General features: G+C 30.2%; 2 protein-coding genes across 2 annotated transcripts; one reads left to right on the forward strand and one right to left on the reverse strand.

Annotated features, from left to right (window-relative positions):
* Positions 1–1,072: 1,072 nt before the first annotated feature.
* Positions 1,073–7,406, reverse strand: LOC114416407 (uncharacterized protein At5g01610-like). The gene is made up of 3 exons (XM_028381271.1): positions 7,156–7,406; positions 6,206–6,260; positions 1,073–1,628 (listed from the first exon to the last, which is right to left on the reverse strand). The coding sequence occupies exons 1-3, from the start codon at positions 7,240–7,242 to the stop codon at positions 1,258–1,260; spliced, it is 513 nt and encodes a 170-aa protein (XP_028237072.1). The 5' UTR covers positions 7,243–7,406; the 3' UTR covers positions 1,073–1,257.
* A 12,755-nt stretch (positions 7,407–20,161) lies between these two features.
* LOC114416417 (abscisic acid receptor PYL4-like) lies at positions 20,162–21,313 on the forward strand. Its single transcript, XM_028381282.1, has one exon. The coding sequence runs from the start codon at positions 20,471–20,473 to the stop codon at positions 21,119–21,121; it is 651 nt and encodes a 216-aa protein (XP_028237083.1). The 5' UTR covers positions 20,162–20,470; the 3' UTR covers positions 21,122–21,313.
* Positions 21,314–27,468: the final 6,155 nt, after the last annotated feature.

Raw genomic sequence — 27,468 nt, forward strand, 5'->3', positions numbered from 1 at the left:
ATGGCAATCAGGGTTGACTTATATAACTGATGGGATCAAACATAATCAAACAGTCTACGGTTTGGTTCATGCACTTGAAACATTTGTACCGGATAACAAATAAATATTCAGTGCTAGACTGCATTTTATAAGCAAAAATATACCTCTACGTACTCTTCCCCTTTAAACTGTTTGGTTAAACAAGTCATGGAGTTTTGAGAAGTTCAGATAAAGAAAAATGAGTATCTCATTGTCATTGCTTGCATTATCAAACCAGTCACGTGGGAATGGATAATTTTTATCTACATGACAAGCCATGCTAAAATTTGGTATCTGTTTCTTTCTTTATAGATATTAAATCAGCTCATTGTCATTTCAATGCCATTTGGCATTTGCTAATGCTTGGATGAGCCTTCTGGCTTTAGGAAGTTTGGAACTGCTGCCTGGACACTATGTGCCTAGGACCACATGATGTTGTTAAAAGCAAATCATCGATGTTTTTTACACCAATGGGCAATGGTCAAATTTGGAAATTGATAACAAGTGTTGTGACATCGCTTGCAAGCGGACAAATGTGAAGATAGGAGCTTGTGGATGGCACGTAACTAGGCAAAATTCTTACTTATACACCGTGATTTAAAATTGAGGATGTCATCATATAGTCAAGGTCACGGTTGTTATTGCAACTATTACTAAAATTATAGGCAATTATGAAAAATACAACTGATACTACTTTTGTTGATTTTTGACATTGTTGGTTAACAGCACCTTCAAATTTTGCACACTGAATCGCACTATTCCCATGAGTCAATTGACTAACTCAAATCAATAATTACAAGTCCATTCACTTTTTAGAAAATAAGCTTTGTAATACCAAAAAACAGTGAAAGTGTGAAACCCAAACAGCAAAAAATGTGACTACTAAGTGCACGTTTAAATTAAAGAGCATCATTTTGCAAATTGAGTTTGCAAAACCAACCCTCCCTGAAAGGAAAAATTAAGACAAAACTCAGTTTACAATCAGACTCACCTGAAAACCAAATAAGAGATTTTTTCAGTTTTACTTTTTGAACAGATGTTGGAGGTCTCCTAATTATAATCCAAACACAGCATGACCATAAGGACATTTTACTTTCACCAAATTGCAAGATTCGAATCCAAGGACAATATTTGAAGTACATATTGGAACACTACTTACAATTAACAATCATGCACAGGGAGGTCAAAATAACAGATGGGTTTTACAGATTATAAAACTATTAACAAACATTGATGGTTTTAGAACTTATCTATGCATACACCATCTCTTGTAACCTCGTACGCTTCCCTACTCCTTGTTTTCTTCATGCCAGCTGTCACATAGAGCTTCGATCCCTCTGACAAAATGGTTGTTACTTTCACCCAGATCAATACTTTTGTCTTCATTCCTTCTATGTCTGCTAACTTTCCTTTCTCCAGATAACCAGTCACGGTGGTGAAGAAACGCAAGACTGATGAATCCTTGTAGCCAACTTCACATACTTGAGGAATGTAAACAACAAGCTTTCCTGTTTCTTCATTGAATTCATAGTTTGTTGCATCACGAGGAAAGATTCCTATTGGTAGATCGTACTCCTTTAGCAACTCTGGCAATGCCTTTTGCATCTTTCCTGTAAAGTGGTTTTTGTGAGAGTTCAAAAGTAATGTCAATTAAAATACAAACAGGGAAATTGAGGGATGGACCCCAACCCAAGTGTGATAAAAATAAATAGATGTGGAAAAGGCTGGATGTCAAATCTTGATAAGGGTTTAGAATCTTTTCAAACCCATGAAAGTGGGATGTTAAACCCAATAAATAATTATTAATGCACTGAGAGTCAACAAGCATACAAATTTTCAAGTTTCAACTCATGAAACAACGATTAGATACAAGGATTATATGCAGCAACCTGAAATACTGATTTCAAACACAAATTCCATTTTTTATTGTGTGAAAATTCCAAATTGAAATTTTACAGCTATAATGACAATAATTTTAAGTGCCCTTTGACAAAGAAAGATATCTGTTGATATTCTACAGTGATATGTCAAATAGAACCATGTGATTTTAAATCACGTGCTTGAGTAATGGACATTTCAGGAAGTGGAGAAATAAAGCAGAAGCATTGGTGGTTTTACATCATATCATTAATGTCAAACAGCTTTAGATAATTTCTGTTCTCAAATTATAGAAGTAAAGATAGCAGACCATATAACAAAAATCATATAAGGAAAAGTTAATACAACAGGTTGCAAGAGGTAACCAAGAGAAAACAAGATCCAATGAAGGGAATGATTAATAATCCGCTCTTACTGGTCTCATATCTGCTGCTCGATGCCTGTCTCTGGCCAAGGAAGGATCTTTCTCTCTAACTAGAAATCTCGTAGGAGAAGAAAGAAAGTAGCATAGAAAACCAAACAACAACAACAACAACAACAACAACGCCTTATCCCACTAGGTGGGGTCGGCTACATGGATCAACTTCCGCCATAATGTTCTATCAAGTACCATACTTCTATCCAAATCATTAAGTTCGAGATCCTTCTTGATAACCTCTCTTATAGTCTTTTTGGGTCTTCCTCTGCCTCGAATTGTTTGTCTTCTCTCCATCTGGTCTACTCTCCTCACTACAGAGTCTACCGGTCTTCTCTCTACATGCCCAAACCACCTAAGTCTATTTTCCACCATCTTCTCTACAATAGGCGCTACTCCAACCCTCTCTCTAATAGCTCCGTTTCTAATTTTATCCTGTCGAGTCTTACCACACATCCACCGCAACATCCTCATCTCCGCTACACCTACTTTAGTCTCATGTTGGCTCTTGACCGCCCAACATTCTGTTCCGTACAAAATCGCCGGTCTTACCGCAGTCCGATAAAACTTTCCCTTTAGCTTGATCGGTACCTTTGCATCACATAACACCCCCGATGCTTTTCTCCATTTCATCCATCCTGCTTGAATGCGATGATTCACATCCCCTTCAATTTCTCTATCATCCTGTATTACAGACCCAAGATATTTAAACCGTGTGTGACTTGAGGGATAATATGGTCTCCTATTTTCACCTCTGAGTTAGATACCCTCCTACTTTTGTTGAACTTACATTCCATATACTCCGATTTGCTTCTGCTTAGGCGAAAGCCATGTGTTTCTAGAGCTCGTCTCCAAGTTTCCAACCTCTCATTCAACTCCTCCCTCGACTCTCCAAGGAGGACTATGTCATCTGCAAAAAGCATGCATCTCGGCGCTATCTCTTGGATTTGTTCCGTGAGGACATCCAGAATTAAGGTAAAAAGGTAGGGGCTAAAGGTTGACCCTTGATGCAAACCAATTGTGATGGGAAAATCGTCTGACTCTCCACCCTGTGTCCTAACACTAGTCGATACCCTATCATACATATCTTGGATAGCTCGAATATATGCAACCCTAACCCCTTTCTTCTCTAGAGCTTTCCACAAAATCTCTCTAGGCACTCTATCATACGCTTTCTCCAAGTCAATAAAAATCAAGTGCAAGTCTTGTTGATCCATGCGATATTGCTCCATCACCCGCCGTAATAAATAAATCGCTTCCATGGTCGACCTTCCTGGCATGAAACCAAATTGATTCTCAGTAACTTGAGTCTCCTTTCTTAATCTTCGTTTGATCACTCTTTCCCATAATTTCATGATATGACTCATGAGCTTGATTCCCCTATAATTTGCACAATTTTGTATATCCCCCTTGTTCTTATAGATTGGCACTAACGTGCTTCTCCTCCATTCCTCCGGCATGCGTTTTGACCTCATAATTTCATTAAAGAGTTTGGTGAGCCACTCAAGACCTCTATCTCCAAGAATTTTCCACACTTCAATAGGTATGTTGTCTGGCCTCACCGCCTTACCGTTACTCATTCTTTTCAACGCTTCCTTTACTTCCTGTTTCTGAATCCGACGATAATACTTATAATTCCGGTCCTCTTCTCTTGTGTCTAGACTGCTAGAGTCATATCCATATCCATCATTAAATAAGTTGTGGAAATACACCTTCCACCTTTCCTTGATATCTTTTTCATGCACTAAGACTTTGCCTTCTTCATCCTTAACACACTTTACATGATCCAAATCTCTAGTCTTCCTCTCTCTACCCTTAGCAAGCCTATATATAGATCTTTCTCCGTCCCTGGTTCCTAGAGCTTGGTATAGTCCGTCAAAAGCTTGGGCTCTTGCCTCACTCACCGCCTTTTTGGTTTCATTTCTAGCTATCTTATACTTATCCCAAGTTTCAGAATTTCTACACCTAGACCACTCCTTGAAACACTCCTTTTTTACTCTAACTTTGCTCTGAACACTTTCATTCCACCACCACGATTCTTTACCCCTAGGTCCAAAACCTCTAGATTCACCCAACGTCTCTTTAGCCACTTTAATAATCTCTTGGGACGTCTTGTTCCACATATCATTTGCACTTCCTTGTGATTGTTCACACCATCCCTCCCATATCTTTTGTTGGAAGATTCCTTGTTTCTCACCCTTCAAGTGCCACCATTTGATCCTTGGTGCTACCATAGGACTTCTTCTCTTTGCCCTATCTCTAATTCTTACATCCATAACCAAAACTCTATGTTGGGTAGTCAAGCTCTCTCCCGGGATAACTTTATAGTTCAAGCAATACTTCCTATCAGACTTCCTGATAAGGAAGAAATCTATCTGAGAACATGTCCCTCCACTTTTGTAAGTGATAAGATGTTCCTCTCTTTTCTTAAACCATGTATTGACTATAGAAAGATCCAAAGCCTCCGAAAACTCCAAGATGGATTTACCCTCCCCATTCATCTCCCCTAGGCCAAAACCCCCATGCACCCCCTCAAAACCTCTATCCACGCTACCTACATGTCCATTGAGATCCCCTCCTAGGAAAACTTTCTCTCCTTGGGGTATATCCTGAAGTACCCCTTCTAGATCCTCCCAAAATTTTACCTTAAAGTGTTCTGCTAACCCAACCTGAGGTGCGTACCCACTAATAACATTAAAGGTGTCCTGTCCCACTACCAATTTTAAGGCTATGATACGATCTCCTACTCTTCTTACATCTACGACATCCTTCTTCCACTCCTTGTCCACAATAATCCCTACCCCATTTCTTGATCTGATTTTTCCCGTATACCACAGCTTAAATCCCGAGTTGTCTAATTCTTTCGCTTTTTCACCTGTCCACTTAGTTTCTTGTAGGCACATAAAATTGATCTTCCTCCTCACCATAACATCCACTATTTCCATAGATTTTCCAGTAAGTGTGCCTATATTCCATGTACCAAAGCGAATCCTCCTGTCATGAACTAGCTTCTTTACCCACACCCGTTCACGAAAATGTGGGAACCCTTGCTTACTTTTCACTACATCCGGGCGGCGATGCAGCGGCCCTTGCTCTTTTGACACTGTACTCGAGCCATACAGCGCGTTGCTTCCGAGCAACGACCTAGCATTCACATTATTACGTAATTGATCCATGTCATAGAGATTCGACAAAGTTTTACGTTGGCTGTCGAAAGCCTAACACAACCCTCTCCTTTTATCCGGGCTTGGGACCGGCTAAGAATAGCATAGAAAACCAAAACAATGAAAATTTTTTGGTTTTGATATAGAGAGTCTGTATACGTTTGCTTTAAGGAAAAAAGAAAAAAATGAAAGAAAGAGAAAAGCCCAACCCAGATCATAATAAAAGATTCCCAAGTTTTCATTCAGAAAGATATGATAAAAAACTAAGATGAAAAAAAAAAAGAACTGACCATTCGACTATTCCAAATTGAATGGAAAAAATAATAGAAGTAGGGTAAGGCACTCAACAGAGCTGGAAGGAAAAGATTGACCAGTATGGATATATAAAGGAGAGGGGAAATGATACGAGGTTAAGGAAAAAGAGTCAAGAGTGAGGGACAGTGCAGCGTCTTTTGGATACCCTGTGTTACCTATTGCCTGTATCAGCTCTTTGTCTTCCATTGCAAATATAGCACACAGGTACTGAACTACTGATACCACATTGATGTCAGTGCCCACATTATAATAAAGTAGATTCACGATAACGAAGCCTGTTTTGATCAAGTTTCTATCAACTCCTTTAGAAGGCATTATGAGGATAAATAAAATGAAATCCTAAATATTGCACAGGCACCACAGCGACTAGTAGGATGACTGTTTGAGCAACTAATAGAAATAGGAAAATACAAACCTTTTATTTTGTTGACCAACCATTTGGTTCCCCCTTCAATACTGTTTGTCATCGACTGATCATCAAAAGAAAAGGTGTCAATATAGAATATAGAAATTACTCAAGCAATGGCAATTCCTCACTAACATTTGCTGTAGGCTAGCAGAAACATCAACATTCACAATTGAAAACATGATATGGTTCATTATATCTAACAGCAAGAATAAAGATAATGATGGATTATATATAATTGCTTTCAACTTATCAGCAAGGAGGCGAATCAAGTTTAAACTCTTACCAGTTGCACCCTTCCTCCCACCATTCATAACATCAAAGACATCTTCAATACCCAAATAGATGCTAAGTCAACAACCAATAACTTGGTTAAACTTTATAGAGTTAAAATCTTTCGAGCACCTGACAGTTAAACTTAAAACTCATTTTAACCATATGCTCAAATAACTTGGTTAAACAAAGTAAGAGCATTGTTTCTTAGGCTTCTCCAAAATTGTATCACCTTATACAACCAAGTTACGGAGCTTCTCCACCTTCCCTTACTAGACATCCAAACTCTATATCCCCCTTAACATATTTTTGCTGAAATAATCCAATCCTCATTTAACATACCAATACCTCATACCTTCAATTTTGCATTGTAGTTTCTAAAATTTATACCCAATCAAAATTGGATCAAATGTAGCATAAGTTACATAACAGCTACGTTCCAATTTCCATAGGATGCGATCATGCACCAATCTAAAAAGCTAATAAATTTCACATTATTTTATCAGATCCTGGGAGGATCGAAAACCGTATGTATCCCCGTGTTTCATTCACATAAACGAATTAATAATAACAACAAAAATTCTTATTATACTTCAATTTGAAAAATTCCCAATTGCCAATGACGAAAAACAAAATTTGTAATTTGAAAGAAAAAGGAAAAAAAAAGGGTGGAATTGGGTACATACATTGATGTCATCACCAACGGAATTGAGCTGGCTGGAGGCTTTCTGGTTGAACCAATAGGATCCGACCTTGTTGAATATCTGATCCATTTTCGATCCTCAACACCACAATAAAACGCAAGATGTTCGATCCACAAAAGGATCTTTCACTCTCTCCTTCGTTCAGATAAAGAGAAGAGAAAGAGAACCAAACACAAACGTAATGTGATGGAGAACAACGGTGCCTGCCTCTTTGCTGGAGTTTTTCGTCACACTCGATAATTCTTTATTTATTTATTCATTATTTACAACCTCTTTTGGTTTTATTATTCTTGCACTATTTATTTATTCCCTTTCTCGTATTTTATTTGTCGTCTTTGAATATTTTTTATTTATGTATTTTAATTAAGTTCCTGTAATAACCACTTTAGAAATAGTATTTAAAGTAATTTTTAATTAATTGATAATAATATGAAAATCTTTTTATTATAATAATCTATCAAAGTTAATTTCTTTTGAGAAAATGATTAATTATATAAAGTTATTCATATAATTAATTATTATTTACTTCCGTTTTTAGTTTTATCTAAATTTTAAATTATTAATCATATAAGTTATTATGATAAAATAAGTATCAACTTACAGCTCAACACAAAAATATTGATTTAATTTTTGTTAATATTTCTTCTTTATGTTTTTTAAACTAAACATATTTATTATTGAACGTCTGAATCAACTAATATGAGATTATTTATTAAGCGCATGAACGATAGTTGATCGAGCTTAATCATGGAAGTTCAAGTCTAGATGTGCATCTATCTAATACTTAGAAGGTAAGATTTATCACTCGTAGTAATCCTATACTTATATTTAACTAAAGTGAGATTATTTCTCATAGATGATACTTATAATCTATATAAAATAAAAATAAACACCTTTATTTTTTACTCTATTCCTCACATTTTTTTGTCATCTTTATTTTCATTCATGGTATTTCTCTCATATTTCTTTCTCTACTACATAACAGAGCCTAAGGCATTGCAAGCATACGTTTGAGGTTCGTCAATAAAATGATAATACAACTGTGGAGAAAGGTTGTGTAACACAGTTCTCTGGCGTGATGTTTGTGTAGATATTTTTAATGATGTGTGTTGGTAATTGCCTAGTATGTCCGGGGGTTGATGGACTAAAATGTATGATGATTACTGGTTGTAATGTAATATTGTTTGTTTTATGGAATGAAAATCACGTGATGGTATATAATAAATTAATAATGGTAGTCAAGAGAATGTAACAACTATGGGTTGTATCATTACATTTGATTAAAAGATAGTGTCTTAATCACACAAGGCTGAAACCAAACCATCTGAGGTCACAACGAAAAACAAAGCTTTCCCAAAACCAATAGGCCAATGTACACCTATCCTATACTATGCCCAGACAAAATACAAAACGTGAAACCCAAAAATACTATCAGAATTCAGTATAAACTAAAAACATCCATGATCCATAATTTAGTAACAAACCAAACCAGCTTGTAGCAGAGAACAGCAACATTAGCACCAACATGGTTTGGCATGGTTGATTGATTACCCTGTCCCTTAAACATGTGGAGAAAGCACAACATCCTCTGGTATTTCATTAGTTTCAGCCATTCTAAGATCAACAACGAGGTGAATTATCTTAGCATAAGCCTATTAAAGCAACTTTTGTTGTAAAAACATGATTCTTAGTGTTGTTCAAGTGGCAGTCTTAAACATTAATTCCATACAATATAATAGGATGGGCACTAATCAATTATCTCTCAATATTTGCATAGATAGATGTTCTTTTTCAAGTCCACTCTAAATCGTTTTCCATCAACATTAATAACAAATTCCATTTGACCACTAGGGACTAAACTACATCAATTAGTGTTAGTTACACTTACTGAATTCAATTTTTTTCAAAGCATTTAGAGAAATGTTGTTCTCCCAAACAACTTCTTCAGAGTACCTTTTGTGTATTTTCCCCAAAATTTTCGTGATTCAATTAAAGTCAGAACTGGCTTGCCTCTGAGATGTCCAATCCAATAGTTGAAGCTTTCTGTCATGTACTTTGTTATGTGGTTAGACTTTGTAAGTGGATCAAATTGATACCTAAACCACATTGATACAAGTATCTTGGCCAACCATTTATAAGAATTCACATCAATCTTTTTATTTTATCCATTTCCTGCTTGAACTCCCAATGGCTATAAGATCTTGCAGCCTTCCAAAACAAGGTTCAGAGCAACATTCCTGGGAACTTGACCCTGAAGTTATTACTTAGGTGTCTACAACACCACCTATGCTGAGCTCTAGGAAACACATCAGCAATTGCTTGGTTAAGTCCCTAAAGAAAGATAGAATTCAAGTCACTCAGCACAGAGCATTAAGAACAAGAAAAATTGCATTGAACAATAAATGGCAAGACCTTTTGCATGTGTATCATTATGGCAATTGACAAATTTTTTGCCACCAATCACTGTATATACATGTAGAAGAAAGAAAGTCCACGTAATGCAACACGGAATATGCCATTGTTGCTAATAAATGGTCTTCACCCTCTGATAAAACCCTTTTTCATGGCACGTAGACAAAAGAAAATCCTTTTGAATACAGGTTGTTGTCCATGTTTCCCATTGTAATTTTTCAAGTATACCTGAATTGTTTTCCCTAACCATTTTAACATACTCTTTAATCTTACTAAGTTTTGGCATGACTTCCTTCAATTTGTTCCTTTGCTTTCTTCCTTACTCGATCGATATATTTGACCCCTATGATATAAATTTTTTTAATATTGATTTGTATAATTTCTTAATTTGATAATATAATTTCAATATTCTTTATTATAATTGATGTATCATTTTTTATTGTTTCCCGTTATTTTTTTAAATTATATGTAATTTTAATAGTATTATGTTTAGTATCTTTTATTTTTTAATAAAAAATATTGAGATTCATTTAAGGGACTAACATTTCTAATAAATATTTCTCAAAGGCACAAACCATTGATCAAACCCTAACTACATACTTAAAGGATCATATTATTTGTTAATTACGTCACACACCATATTTTATATATATAAATACATATAATATTACATATATAAAACGTATCTTGTGAGAAAAAACATGAGAGTGAATATAATTAATCATATATGAAGAGTTAAGATTTAATGTTAAAAAATCACATGACTTTTTAAATAGTCGAATGACATTAAATCTTGATCATTCTATTTAGTTATATGATCTCTTATTTTTATATAAGATATCTTCCACTCATACGATCAATCTCTCTCTCTATATATATATATAAATTCTGAAATAGGCCAATGTTGCCTTTCTAAAATAATAATTATTTTCGATTTTGACCCTCAAAATCCTTTTTTGACTGATTTAAGATATGCAACATGTCTTATTAAATTTACCTAAATGAAATTAAACTATGGATTTAAACTAAATGAAAATTATTGATTTCAACTAATGTTTGAACAAAAAAAATCACTTACATCAATTTTTTTTTCAGTTGCTTTTATAGTTTTTGTATAAGTAAATTTATGTGACAAATTTGACATTTTGAACTACTCAATAAAAAATATTCAAAATTGTGACAAAATTAAATGTAATCACTATTTTGGAAGGTATCAATGACCCAAATTTGAGAAATAAAATATCAAAATAAATCTTTTAAAAAATAAAATACTAAAAGCAAATTTTAGTAAAAAATAAGAAATCAAAAATATATTTTAACTTATCCCATCCCATATGTGTAATATCTTTTGTAAACCTTCAAAACGAACAAAAAAAATAAGACAAATAGAACAGGTCAGGATAGGGACATAAAAGGGGAGAAGGCAACATTTGAATTTGATGAGAAATGTGGATCTTTATTAGTGTTGGTTGATGACGAGAACTGGACGTTAGGGTTGGGTTGGAACGTTGGGACGAGTGAACGACAATGCTTACGTTATGTTTGTACTGGTTGTCAAAGGCCAAACCACAAGACATATTAAGCACATTGCAAATTACACGATGCCTTGATAGTCCATATATATAATTTGGTTATTTTACTTAAGATGTTTTTTCTAATAATTATAATTAATGAGGGGAGGGACCCTTTGGAATCAGTCTTCTCAAATGGGCCAATTTGCTATCACGTTTGTTTTGTTGGGACGTTCAAGTGGGAAGCTACAAGGAAAGAAATAGAATAAGAACTTTCTTTGCATTAGAAAATGAAAGAAGCAACTAATAAATTAAGTTCCTTCAAAATTGGAATTAAAAACCATTCAAGTGGGTTCAAGTTATGACTTATAAAATCAGCAAATGAGATCTCAGTTCAATTATCTCATAAATTTTCATGGTCACTTATCAAATCTCTCTTCAGATATATCTACTACCTATATGTTTGACCCTAGCTAAAAAGTATAGCTAGGTAGGAAAAATGATGCCTCGGAATGGAAATCTACGAGAGATTATCACACTAGACACGAGTAAATAGGCATAGAAAATTACAAATTAATTATAAAAATATGGATATGATACTGCCTCATTTTTATAAATTAATTTTAAAATGAATTACCCATGGAAAAGTAGAATTATTTTGAGGGACCTATAAATGTTGACATTAAATCATCCAATCATAGAAAAGATATCTACTCATGCTTGGCCCCAGCATAGGGTCAGATGTGTGGGCAAGTTTTGTGGTACATCACATAATACAGTGGCAGAGATTAGAGGGAACACATGTTGGTATTAATTTCATGTCATGTGCACACAAAAAAGGGTGCAAAGTCTCAATTTGGCCTCTCTCTCTTGCCATTAAAATTCATTATTTATTTTTATATATTATCATATTTGCTATAATAAGAATAAGATAAATTAAATTTTTAATCTCAAATTTATTTGACAACTTTAAGTTCTTCATTAATTTTTATCATTACTTTTAGTTCTTTTAAATTTTTTTTATCTATTTTTAGTCTTTTATTTATTTTTATTTTTTAAAATTAGTCTCAAATACAAAATAAACAAATGATTAAAAATAAATAAAACTAAGATTAATTTTAAGTAATAAAAATAAACAAAAAAACTAAAAATGAGTAAAAAAGTTTAAAGGAACTAAAAATATTAACAAAACATTAATAAAAGATTAAAAAAATTTAAACAAAATTTAAAGGATTAAAAATTAAAATTTAAGAATTTTAAGGAACTAAAAATTTAATTAACTCTTCAAAATATAACATATATATAAATTATAAAGTTAAACAAGTTGTTCAAGTAAAGACTTCAACTAAACTCAATTACTAATGTGTTTTTCTATATATATATATATATATATATATATATATATATATATATATATATATATAAATGAAGAGATTAACTTCAAAGAATAACTTAAAAGAATTGTTCTTCATCTTAATAATTAATTTTCTTAAAATTTTATTATTAAAAATAATTAATTATTTATTATTATTATTATATTTTAAGAAAATAAATGATGATGATAAAAATAATTATTTTTATAATAAGTTTATCCTTCCATATACATGTATATATGCGCGCGTGTTTTTTTTATGATTTTTAAAAGAGAAAATATATACTCATCTATCGGAAAGAAAAGGGAAAAGTGTAAAACGAATGTGCCTCATCACGTTAAAGCGCCAAAATGTCTTCTGCAAATTGGACTGCTTTGTTGTTAGACGTACACGACATTTATACAGATCGATTTATATATAAGAGGAAAAATTATAAATTTGATTTTTTATTTGTCTCATAATTTGATGTTAGTCTTCTTATAATTTAATTTATAAATTTAGTTTCTCAATTTTTTGCAATTCCATTTTAAGTTTTAATCTCAAAATTAGATGTTGATTGTTACCTTTATCGTCACATATTATACTTTTATTGGACGTTGATAATTATATGTCATGATTTTGTTAGAGGTTAACGTTAATTAAGTGTATAAAATTATCCAATAAAATCATGACACATGACGATTAACGTTCAATAAAAATACAACTGACATAATGTTCAATATCAGAGACTCGAGTAACGAGATTCTAAAAAATTGAAAGATTAAATTTATAAATTAAATTGTAGGAGACTAAAATCAAATTTTGAGATAAATAAAGAGATTAAATTTTTAATTTTACTTATAAAAAAATGAGAAAGTAGACTCCTTTTTGGAGTGTATGAGTCACAAGAAAAAAAAAAAGAAAAAAAATTATGTATAAAGAACAATGATAAAAGTGCACCTAACATATGGTGGATTGATATGTAAAGATATGTACAAAAGGTAAAGATAGAAAAAAAAAGATAAATAAAAAATGCGATATATATATTAATAAGTGATGTAATAAAAAAAATGATATAAAAATAATGAATATAAACTAACCCAAGTAAATTTGAATCCAATGGTCTATGTTAATAATCTATTGATTTAACTTAACTTTTAAGATTTATACACGTAAAAATTCTCTGTATAGTAGTAGTAATATTTTTTCTCTAACAACAAAGTTTATCCCAATAATTTTGCACGTAAAAAATAATATAGTAATGCAAAAGTATACATTAGTAGAACTTAATATATATATACACCCGTATGGAATATTGTGATGAAGAAATTCCAATGTTTTAGAAGTAATTAAATACTAATTTAGCATTGAGGAACCAGTTCAAAATTTCTTCATCTTCATAAAAGTCAGGAATCTGTGCTTGGTTAATTTTTTTATCTTATTTTTAAAAATATTCCGTTTTGTTAATTTTATTAAATAACTGACATCACAGGTCTGGACCTTGCCTGCAAGTTGATCATCCATTTAGATATCTATCAGGGAGCAGTTAGGGAATTCGAGCCATCTTGTCCGGAGAAATTACCAAACAGCCATTCGGTTTGACAAAGACATCCCATGATGCATAAGGTCCATAATATCCTTCATAAAGATGATTTTTTTTAATCTCAGTTACTATTTAACATTTAAAAAGAGAGAAAGAAACAGGAGAAAAAAATGTATAGGTAAAAGAAATTAGATGATATGATATGATAATACGAGAGCTAAAAAGCAGAAAACAAATAATCTTAGTTATTAGTTCTTGTATTTTTAGTTAAACTTAATTTGAATCTTTTAATTTTAAAAATATGTGATTTTTTTTATAGATCATAAATATCTTTTTGATATTTATTGGATGTAATTACATTAAAATTAGATAGAATTATTATGAATAATAAAATTATTTCTTTTAATATTTATCACAATTATATACTCAGAGTTTAAATTTGTGATTTTTGTTTAAGATAAGAAAACATCTTGTTAGTTGTCTTATATATCCTAAAAAAACGATTTTAGTCTCTTTTCACTAATTCTATTGATGACATAATGAAGGAATGAAAATAACATATTTTTAATAATTGAAAAATTGGTTTTATTTATTTAAATGTAAAAGGATTAAAATTAAGTTTAAAAATGCATATACCAAAAGTAAATATTTTTCCTGAAAAAACAATAAATATTAATAATTGTATGGTCTATAAAAGTATCTATGTATAATCACTCTTTAAATATTTATATAGTTTTTTTTGTTGAAAAAATGATAATATGAAAAAACATGTCCAATCCTATCATACAAGACACCAATGATATATTGTGATATGTTCATCTAGAAAATTATTATACCAATCCTATCATACAAAACACCAATGATATATTGTGATATGTTCTTCTAGAAGATTATTGTACATGTTCAAATCTAAAGAAGTTTCACCCAATTGTATCTACACTCAACTAGTCCCTAAGTGTCCAAAAATCTCTCTAATTTTTTTTTTCTACCAAGCAAAAAAAAAAAAAACTGACTTAAGGGGAATTTAAACTCACACTCATTAAAAAGACAAATATTTACATAGTAAAAAAGATTTGATTCCATCGATTAAATTAATTGGTTGTTGAGTTATATAATAAAGTCTTTTCGTTAGTGTTTATCTTAAATCAAAACCTAGCAAATGTTTCTTAAAAATGTATATTGTTATAAATTTTTTAAGACAAATAATATATAAATGTTTAAAAATATTATTATTTGTAAGTATAATAAAATTGTTTATTTTATAATAATTATTTAAAATTTAAACTAAAAATGATTTTGATTAGTTAATTAAAGTGTAAAACTTTTACAATCACTATACATATGAATTAAACTCTAATTTTTGTACATATTAAAGTATTTGTTTTTTCTGACACATATTTAAGGTATTAAATCTCTTAAATAATAATTTATATTTTATAATCTATTCATCTTATCTTATTTAATATCTTAAAAAATAATTTATATTTTTTTATTAACTTAACTTTCTTATAACCAAAAAAATAGTGTAAAATTATTTTTTTATTAGACGCTTCTAGAATTTAACATAGACTTCACTGTTCAAAGGTCTAATTAAGATGTAATGTGAATAATTAAAATGTAGGTAGGTACTTACTGTGAAAGGGGCCCCTCTATTTTTTTTTCTTGTCTCTTTCTCATTTTAATTGTTATATAAAAAAATTGTTTTAAAATAATTATTATTTTAGTTTTTTTAATATAACATTAATTTTTTTCACTTATATCCCTTTATGATATTAATGATATGGGCTACTAAAATAAAAAATAAATTAAAAATAATAAAGTTAATTTTATAAAAATGTTATTTTCTTTCATTTATTTTTTGATTTTTTTATCTTATGTGTAAAACAGCCTAAAATGATAATTATAATAATAATTATAATAAGGTGAAGATGAACAATACATGAATCCTTTCTTGATGCTATTTATACCTGCTTCTTGAAATTGGCAAACAAGTCACATTCGTATAACAATACTTCCCGGGTTCTTATTTAAAAGACCTAAGATCAAAATACTAGTTTAGTGTCACATATCTTTCACCAGTATTAAATTCACTTTTTATAATTTATATTTAGTTTTTTTATATTATTTTAAATTTTTAATATATTATCAATTATTAATTATTTAGTTTCAATTTTAATAAATATATATTAATAGATATGTCAATAAACATTTAAATATACTTTTATACACAAATAATCCAAAAAAATTGTTATTATTGAGGAGTGTTATTTTAAGTAGAATTCACTTTACTTTAGTGATGTCTTCCATATTCTTTTTTGACTTTTATTAAAAAAAGTTAATTTAATTAATTTTTTTTATAATCATATTATTGATGAGATGTATCTAGTGATTTTGTTAATGATTAATTTTTTTCAAAAATAACATTTATCCACGTGACAAAACCTTCGTCAAAGATAATATTATAAATATTTTATGCAATGTTATGCAAATATAAAGAAAAGGGACAAAAGAAAAGGGGACAAAAAAGTTAGATATAGACCATAGGAAGGAAATAGAACTTCTAAATTTATCATAATTTTCAAATATATTTATTATTGCATATGATGTTTCTAAATTCAGATTTTTTTAAAGTTATAATAAAGATTGATATGGGTATTAAAAAAACTGATACAATGACACAAATGTTTCATACCTCCTCAGTGCATTCCGGAATTTATCATTTAAATTTAAATATTTTAAAAAATAGTTTCCTTTTTAATTATGTTTCCGAAAATAAATATCGTAATAAATTATTTTCATTTAAATTTAAAATATGTCCAAAAATACTTTTCCAATTTTCTATTAATTGTTAACAGAAATAATTGTTATATCAAACATTGATTTAAATTATTTATATAATTAAATGAAGATTATATATATGATAATGCATTTAGCTTTGTTTTGATAAGTCTCATTTTAATTTGAATTGTTTCCTAAAATGTATGTCATTACAAAAAAGAAAATATTTCCTTGTAGTATAGATTTTTATAAAATAATTTGATTTTGTATATTATTTCTGTATAATATAGATTTTTATAAATTAAAAATAAAATAATTTTATTTAATATTTATTTTGGGAGGAATAAATATGAAATTATCACATGGTATCACTTAATTTTATTTAAGATTATATATTATATTAGTTTAGTGTTTCGTGTCTTGCACGAGTATTAATTTTTAATTTTTTTATATATTACAACTTTTTAATGTATTTATCTATTATATTTTAATTAACAAAAATATATTAATAAAAATATATATTAGTATATATATACATACACAATAGTTAACAATGTTAATATACAATAAAATGTTAGTTGTTATAAAAATCACACCAAAACTTTGTATGACATATACATGTATAAAATTTGTGTTTTTATAAAATTTTGTACCTCATAAAAAATGTATCACCATGAATTTTATTTTATATTTAATATATTTTCTATATTTTTAGTAACAAATTTATATGTTGTTAATTGAAGAAATTTGTACATTAATCAAATAAGTTAGTTTAAAAAATAAAAATCTTCTTTAATTGAATAAATAATAAAAATTTGATTTGCACTAAAAATTTATTGTAAATTGGTGAATGTTATTATTGAAACTTCAAATGTTCTTTCACATTTGAATATATTTTTTTCAATTAATGTTTAAATATGGTTCATGAATTTAATATTTCCTCTCTATTTTTCATTCTTATAATTTTTAATTACATAATACAAAACATGAGTTTATCCTTACTCTACAAAATTGATATAGCTTAATACATATTGCCTAAAAATATATATTATTAACTAAAAATACTAATGCTAAAAGGGAATGAAATAAACTGATTGATTATTTTCTGTTGTACAGTATTAGAACCGTTGTTAAAAAAAACACTAAAAGAGGAATGAAATAATTGATTAAGAATAAAAATTATATAAATAAAATTGTTTACATTTAATGGAATAATATTGATTTGAATTAATAATTGAATTAAATAATACCCTTTAATATTTTTAGAGGAAATGAATATGAGATTGTTACATGACATCATCTCATAGAATTAAACCTTCTATATATATATATATATATATATATATATATATATATATATAATCAATTAATTTAAGATTTAATGGAATGATTAAATCAATTTAATAGAATAAATATAAATTATATTAATTAATTAAATTATTTGGATTGAATGAATATGAGATTGTCATGTGGTATCACCTCATAGAATCAAACATTTTTTATATATAATAGATGTTTTTTTTATAAGACTCAATTTTTAATGTTTCTTATATTTATTATTTTTAGAATAGAATATTTCTAATTAAAAGAAGATAGAGAATATATTGACAAATAATTACAAGAGAGAGAAAAGTATTAATGATAAGGAGATATTCTTAAAAATTATAAATTTAAGATAAATTTATTATTATCAACTAAATTAATTATTTTTTTAATTTTGATAAATTAAGTAATCAAGTCTTATAAATTAATAGAAACACTAGACAATATTACCATTATATGTAACATTTTCTTTTAGAAGGATAGGTAACATTTATTATAGTCAACAAGTATTGGTGTATCCGACTGTATATGGTAATCTTAAATAGTTGAGCCCATATCACATATATTTGTGGGCATACATTAGGCAATTTTTGGTTTTAATCCTTTTTGTTTATTAAGGAAAAATAATTTTGATTAATTTGGAGTCGGTCGAAAGATAAATAAAAATTAAATTAAAAATTATTTTTATCAAAGATTAAACTTAAGTATTACCAAATTTATTTAATTTTAATTTTAATATATTAATCACTTATACTCAATCACTTGATTATATATTAAGTAATATAATTAATTAAATTGTTATCAAATATGTTTTGGTATGTGTTGATTAAGCATGATGCATGATCGTTGTAATTAAATGATATGAAAAATTGGATATATATATATATATATATATATATATATATATATATATATATATATATAAAAAGATAGATAGATAGGTAGATATATATATTGAGTGAAAAAATTCAGATAAATATAATTATTTGACCAATTAAGATAAATATAATCTAGAAAAATTATTTAATTATTTTAAAATGAGCTAAAATTAATTTTTAGCTATTGAATGTGTCCTAAACTCTTCTTTAGGAGGATTGAGCCCAGTGTTACAAGTTAAAAAAATTTACTCACCCTGACTGCTTGTGTGAAGAACCTTATAATAAAGGGTGAATCTCAATACAATTACAAAGCACTAGATCATAACTTACTAACTTAGAGAATGTTACCTCAAAAAAAACTTAAAGTATGTTAGCACTTAGTACAGGGTATTTTTCATGCATGCGTCGTCACTTAAGAAACACCACATCAATTAATGAAAGAATAATAAAAATAGATTATAGACTTGAGGTATACTCTGTCTCAAATTTAACGCTTTTAGTCTTGTCATAGTCAAAAAGCATGAGAGTAATCTTTTTAGGCTTATAAATTACTAAAAATAAAATACAGATTTTACTCTTCTCTTTATTTACATTGCCTTAAGCATCAAATTTCCTTTTAAGTATATTGAAGTTTGACTCGTACATACAGACAAAGAGCCACAACAGAATGAAATTATAATGCATCTTTAAATTAACTTTAATCATAAAGTTTATGTTAGAATAATGTATGTCATGATAGGAGAAATTTATTAAGTTTAGAACAAAAGATCCTAAATTATTATATGTGTATCCTCTTTGGATAAGTTATTGTTATTAACATGCTATTGTAAATTCAGGTTAACGCTTATGAACCCACGTCATGACCTTGACTTTAAAAAACGATGTTCATCCCCTAAGCTCTACGACCAAAAGAAAAAGTTCAAGTTGCCCTTCTCTATCAATCTCATGTGCCAAAATTTGATATTGACAAAGAGGGGCAAAATCGGTAATCAAATATGAATTAGGTTCCATTGTTCCACTAGCAAGAGGGCTTCACGAGAGAACGTACTACAAACTCGTAGTTTCACATGAAATGCAAGAACCCCATTTTGGTCAATTCAACTCGACCAACTTGTCCCCTATTTTATTACGCCCCCCACATGAACTTCATTTAACCTTTCATCTTTTGAAAACTCTACCCTACCACCCTCTCTCTCTCTCCTCACAAACACTACGTTTAAGCCTCAAGCTTCATGCCACTACAACTATATATATATAACCCATTAACACTAACTACAAAACCAAACAACCCCCTCCAACTTCTCTCATTCTTTTTTTCTTTCTCTTAAATTAACTACAAAACCAACAACCCTCCTCCAACTTCACTCATATTTTTTCTTTCTCTTAAACTTTTTTAAGGAAAAAAAAAATCTAAATCCTTTTAAAACCCTATTAATACTAAACATCATATAACATTCATTGTTCATCAAGAACTATCTTTGTGGTCGTGTTTGTTCAATAATGCTACAAAATTCCTCCATGTCTTCCCTCCTCCTCCACCGGATCAACGGTGGCGGTGGTGCAACCACGGCCACCAACTGTCACGACACCGTCTTTATGACGGTGCCGGATGGCGTAGCGCGCTACCACACCCACGCGGTAGCGCCGAACCAGTGCTGCTCCTCGGTAGCGCAGGAGATCGGGGCCTCGGTCGCCACCGTGTGGTCAGTGTTGCGCCGCTTCGACAACCCGCAGGCCTACAAGCACTTCGTGAAGAGCTGCCATGTCATCGGCGGGGACGGCGACGTCGGCACGCTCCGGGAGGTTCACGTCATCTCCGGCCTGCCCGCTGCCAGGAGCACCGAGCGCCTCGAGATCCTCGACGACGAGCGCCACGTCATCAGCTTCAGCGTCGTGGGCGGGGACCACCGCCTCGCCAACTACCGCTCCGTCACCACCCTCCACCCCACCGCTTCCTCCGCCTCCGGAGGATGCTCCGGCACGGTGGTCGTGGAGTCCTACGTGGTGGACGTGCCTCCCGGGAACACGCGCGAAGACACGCGCGTGTTCGTCGACACTATCGTGAAGTGCAACCTTCAGTCGCTCGCGCAAACCGCAGAGAACTTAACGCTGCGAAAGAACAACAACAACGATTACAAGTGCTGTTCTTAATTTTCCTCTTCTTTTTACTATTTTTTGATTTACAGTGTTATTATATCGATATATATATATGTGTGTGGGGGGGGAGGGGGGTGATTGTTATAATTAAGTGTTGTAGATATCGATATAATACAATCTTAATTTTACAGTGTATATTATGGATAATTACTGGATTGTTGATTGTATTAGTTGGTTTTGTAGCCAGTTCTGTCTTCAATGTTGTTAATTTGTTAATTTTCGTTTAAAAAGTAAAAAAATAGAACAAGGGTTTTTATAATGCTGGTAATATGTCCCATTACAGCATGTTCATAAAATTATAGAGTAATATTTTTTACATACTAATAATGTGATACATATCATTTCTCTCTTTTTATTACTTCGTATATATATAATTTATCATATTTATACCTCTTTTTCTGTTGATTTTTTTCTTCTTCATCTGAGTGTCTATTAGCATTTAGCATGGAATGTTCACACATTATTTTTAATTTATCAAAACCTAGCTTACTGAGGTTTATAATTCATAAAAACTATTATGTAATTTATATGGGTAATGAAATAAGTCAGCATTAGGATTTTTTTTATTAATTGAGAATTTTCAAAATTAAAAAAAATTAATTTTATTATTTGTAAAAAAATGTTTTAAATAAATTGATTTTTTTAGATAATTTGTAATTTAATTTTTTTTGTACTTTACCTTTATTTATAAATGCTTATATGAATCACGAGATACTTACTGATGATTGAATTAAAAAAGAATGGTGACATAACGGTTGCTAATTTACATGGTTATTGTGGGTGAGAATCCAACTCGGGCCTCTGATCTTCTTTTTTATATATTTTTTTTCTTAACCTTTCAAAAAAGAAAAAACAAAACTCTGACTAATTCAAAGTTCTTCCATAGTAAAACCTGATTAATCTTTTTTATAATTAATTAATTTAGTTAGTGAAGATTGTTAAAAAATAAGCATTAAGTATATCTAGATCTGTTTGATTGATTAATTAATTAATTAATGTGAGTTTGTGAATTGAGTATATCTCATTTGTATAATTTCAACTATATACTATTGGTTATATACTGTACCAAAAAAAAAAACTAGTGGTTATACTTATATAAGTCAAGAATTGAAAAGTTCCCAATGAAATGAAAACCTTTTTCAAATATTTGAGTTCCCAGAAGTTAAGGCCAAAGGACGATAACTATTATTGTGATTCATTCTCCGGAATGGAATATGTTGGCTATGACTATGAGAATATCTACACATCATCATGTAATGGAGTATAGTATAATGTAAAACTGTGGAAATATATACTAGAAGTACATACGTTCCTCAATGCAACTAAAATTTACAAATAAGGAACATTTGGGAGGATTTTTGAAGGAACAAATAACTAGCCACTAATTAAATTGTAATTCAATGGAATTCATCACTTATTTAGAACAATCACCCTACAGTAGATTTCTTATTTTCACTTTTAAGGTTAGGACTTTTACTTCTTACTAGCTAGATCATGTACCCTATACTGCTGGAATAATATTATCATTTTGTGCCTTGTGACTTTAAATTCACCTTATCCTTTATATTATTCCCTCCATCGTATTATAATTGTCTATAAGAGAAAAAAATTATCCTAAAATAATTTTCATTTAAAATTTTTAATGTAACATTAATTATTTTTTTCATTTATATTTTTTTATGATATTAATAATGAACAATAAAATTTATAAATAAATTAATAATTATATAAGATTAATTTTGTAAAATTATTATTCTTTTTCATCTATTTTTTATATGTATAAAACCTATTATTTTGAGACGAAGGGAATATAAATAAGAAAGAAAAAAGAGAGAAGACCTTGCAACAAAAAATATATAACTCAATGGAATAGCATATCGATGAGTATATACTGTGTATATATCTACCAACCTGTCGTTAGCTGTAAGATAAACATCTAATTAATGTTGATGATGTATATACACAAACAAAACCATAAACAAAGTTGCAACCAATGAACCATGCACGGGTCCATCAAAATATTCTTATTTACGAAAAGAGAAGAAATTAAAGTAAAAATTACAATAAATTAAAGCAAGTTGCAGTATAATTAATAGTACCTAGTAGTACAAGGTGTATGCGCAGATCTCAATCATTTTATTTTAATTCCAATTGTACGCGAGAGAGATTTGCCATATATTAGAAGACCAGCGGAAAGTAACAACAACTTGATTGGTGCAATGGTGTGATATTTCGTGAATGAGAAAATAATTTATTTAGTGATAAAATTATATTTGATTTTATTTATGTAAAATTCTTTGAATTATTGATAATCATGCACCACTCGTCTTTAACTTAGTGGATTGAAACACATCCATGATCTCTATTAAAAAAAAAAAGACCAGCGGAAAGTAAAAGAAATCAAATCAAAAGGAATTGCATTGAAGCAATAGCTAAAATGAAGAGAAAAAGGGTAGCACGTTTGTTTTGAGTGTGAACGACGAATAGTATGCATCGTCGGTTTGTGCAAGTTGGTGAGCAAGTGGGAGCAAAGAGACACAACGCAAGATGTAGGAAAGAGAGAAGCAGAGTGAGGAGAGAGGAGATGCTCTTAATTATCCCGCGTGCACCACCACCTGTTTTTTTGGTCTATCCACTTCTCGAGTCTTGAGTTGAACATTGAATAATTTAGTTGAATATTGTTTTTTTTTTACAAACTAAATGCATTTTTTTTATAGAAAACAATCCTAATTGAAAATGAGAGCATTACTACGTGCAACAAAATTCTTTTTTCGAATTCGGCAACATTTTTCTTCCAAATGTTGAATACAAGGGTATATTTTGAACTCGAATTTAAAAAGCTGGAATAATATTCTATGACTTGATTTAATGCTCAGTAGAGTAAACAATGAATATTTTTTGGATTATCATGTTATAGGTATAAATCTATACCACTATATAAAAGAGATATAATTTTGTGTAACTATTTTTTATTTTCACATTTTTTATATCATTTTATTTTTATTCTTACTAATATTAAAGATTTAAAGTAGTAACAATAATTAATCTTCTTTAATTGTGTAGATTAAAACTAACTCATTAATCAAAATTAAGCAATCACCCACTAATTATTCTCCATTTTTGTTGGACAATTTTACCCATGAATTTTTTCTTAAATTTTAAATTTCTTTTAACTTATATTAACTTCTCACTACTTTTATATTATTAGTTTTTTTATTCATTTTTATTAACTGTATTTAAATTTTAATTTTTTATTATTTAAAAAATATAGAACTCTTCCCATATTGTTTACTAGTTTTGTTGATAATTTAATTTCTAACAAGAAAATATAACTGATCACTCCATTTGTTTATATATAAAAATTAAGGTTAAGAAAGATTATGAAGGAAGGAAACCCAACAAAGTTGGCGCACACAAGAGAGTCTCACAACGAGACTAACTCCAAATAACATTAAACTAAGAAAAAGATGAACAAAAAACAACTTTGGGAGGACTAGGCCAAAACCCAAGGGAGCTAGAGAGCTAACCAAACATGTAGGAAGGAAGAGAAACTCTATTCCTAAAGAAATTTGCCCTAACAAAAAAAAGGGACAAGGCCCTACCAAGAGAAATTATCATGGGAAAAGGTCCCAAAATTAGCAAGTTTATCTACACAGAAATTACCTTCTCTCTTTATATATATATGATAGAAACAAAAAACTATAGATTTACAAAAAGACATATAGTTATCCCATCTGCTGCGAAGGCGCCAAGGGACCAACAAAGAATTGCTAAAAGCCTGGATGACTAGGGAAGAGTCACACTCAAGCAAAAGGTTGGACCGGCCACAGTTTGGAGCCCCTTCCAAGGCTAAAATAACAGCAAAGACTTCAACAAAAAGTCATTATGAATGAATATGTAAGATGAGAAACAACCCAAAAAACCTCCCATGTGGTCTCTAAAAATTCCACCAGAAGCAGCATGCCCAGGAGAGCCTTTAGAAGAGCCATCAGTATTGCACTTAATTGTGCCAGAGCAAGGAGGGTTCTAGGAAACCTCCTTAATCAATTGAGGCCTAGGAAGATGTATGTCAATACCAAAAGATTTAAGGAAAGAGAACTCCCTGATTGAATGGGATAAGCAACCTTTAGAGCGAGAGCCAGAGAGGTAAACAACAGAGGCAATTTGCTAGTAAGCACTATCAAAGGAGACCTTAGAGTTGTTGAACATTTTCTGGTTTTTGCACAACCAAATGGCCCCAAAAAATGTAGGTGACCAAAGAAAGAATGGTATCTTCGGCTTGGCTACTCCAAGAGGACCCCAAAGACTACATCACTGAGAGGAGTGAGTCTAGATTGATGCCGCATTGCAAAAGGACCTACAACTAAGACTAGAATTTAAGCACAAATTGGCCACTTCATTCACCTTATCTTTTATTCTTCTCTTTCTTTTCTCTCCCTCAACCTTGTTTCAGCTGGCTAAATTATTATTTTGAAATTGACCTTAATTATCGGAAAATATTGTTAATGAACCATTTTCTCTTCCATTCAACTTTTACTTCATTTTTTCTCTCTATCTATTTCTCATTTTTTTTTATCAGATTACTTATCACGTCTATTATTTTTTCTCTCTTCCTTTTTTCTTCTTCCTATCTCTCTTATCTCCACCCCATTTTGAGATGTACAAATATTATGACTCTTAATTAACTAACCATTTGGATTATACATCATACAAATACAACAATGAAATGCAAGTACTACCATTGCTTAAGTCTTGTCCTTATTATATTTCTACCTAATTATTTTTATGTGTTGGCAACAAAAATTTGAATTTTTGATAGCTTGAACTGAATTGAAGGTCCAATTCGTCATCTCCTAAAAAAGTTACTAATGGTTGATCAACTGATAGTCAATATTAATGAGTTGAATAGCAGCTGAGTTGTTCAATAGAGAAAATAAGTAACTAAATGAAGCTAGCACGTAAGAGTGTAAGTAGTTTGGGTTGAATTAAGTTTTGTCTATTTTTTAATCAAATCTAATTAAACTTAATTGGGTTGGATTGAATTGAGTTTACCTTTTTATTTTTGGCCAACTCAATCCAACTTTAATTGGATTGGATTAGATTGGTTACCGGATTGAGCCATTAAAACATTGTCACCTTAACTCTTGGAAAAAAATTAAAAAAATCATCAAAAAAATAGTAAGATATTTTATTTGACAGAAAATGAGAAAATATTATTCATATGATAAACAATAATCATTAATAGAATTCAATAATCATCAACATAACATTGTTTTACAACTCAAAATACTTAAGTCAACAATAATCATAAAACATAATATTGTGTTAGATTAGATTGAGTTGGGTTTTGGTTGGATCCAAACCTACAAACCCCCACCTAATCCAATTATAATTGGTTTCGTTAGAATAAAATCAATCCAATCCAATAACCCAATCCAACCCAAAAAAATCTAATTGATTGGATTGGGTGAGTTCGTGGATTGGGTTCGATCCACTTACACCCCTACTACCAAGTTAAGATCGACTGATGAAGCGTTGAAATCTTTTAATTCAGATATCAGTTAAAGGAAAATAATTGTTTTAGACTTGATTCAGTATAGTGAACATCCACAAATATGCAAATCAACTATTGCAGATTTAATAAAAGTGACAATCAGCTATTGGGGATTCAATAAAAGTGACATTCAACTACTTAGGATTTACTAGAAGTGGCATCAACTATTGTAAAATGTGGCTATTGAGAATTCAACAGAATTGGTGTTGACTAATGTTGAATTTGGCTAATTTTAGTGTTAGCCGAATGAGGATAAAGCCAATACAATTGAATGTATGATTGACTATTTTTCAATATTAATCAAACATGAAGGTCAACTAAATGAGGATAAGGTCAAATCGTGTGCTTGCAATGTTAGCTGAAATGGCAGAGTTTGACTGATCAACGACATTAGAAAATTAACTAAATTTAGTCACATTTAATTTAACAAAGATAAAGAATATTTTTCATAATTTTCTAATATTCAAATGACTTATAGCGCTTAAAACTAGTCACTGATAGTGCTCCCTTAAAAATAAGAAATGATTGTCATTTTCTTCAAAATTTGAAATATAGACCAATTGGCTTATGGAAGAAAAGAACATGCCTGGAATATAGAAGCAGTTACCAGAAGATGGATCAATTACAATTTACACCAGGTAGCTGAATTTCAGCTATTGTTAATTGAATTCATCTTCTAGAATCAGTTGAAGAAGTGTAAAATCAACCTAGCGACTCCCAAACCGTGCCCTAGGCAATTAACAAGGTTAAAAAAAATGGGGTTCAGTAGAGGATATGAATTTTTATC

Source organism: Glycine soja, chromosome 1 (genome assembly GCF_004193775.1).
Source record: "Glycine soja cultivar W05 chromosome 1, ASM419377v2, whole genome shotgun sequence".
NCBI lineage: Eukaryota > Viridiplantae > Streptophyta > Magnoliopsida > Fabales > Fabaceae > Glycine > Glycine soja.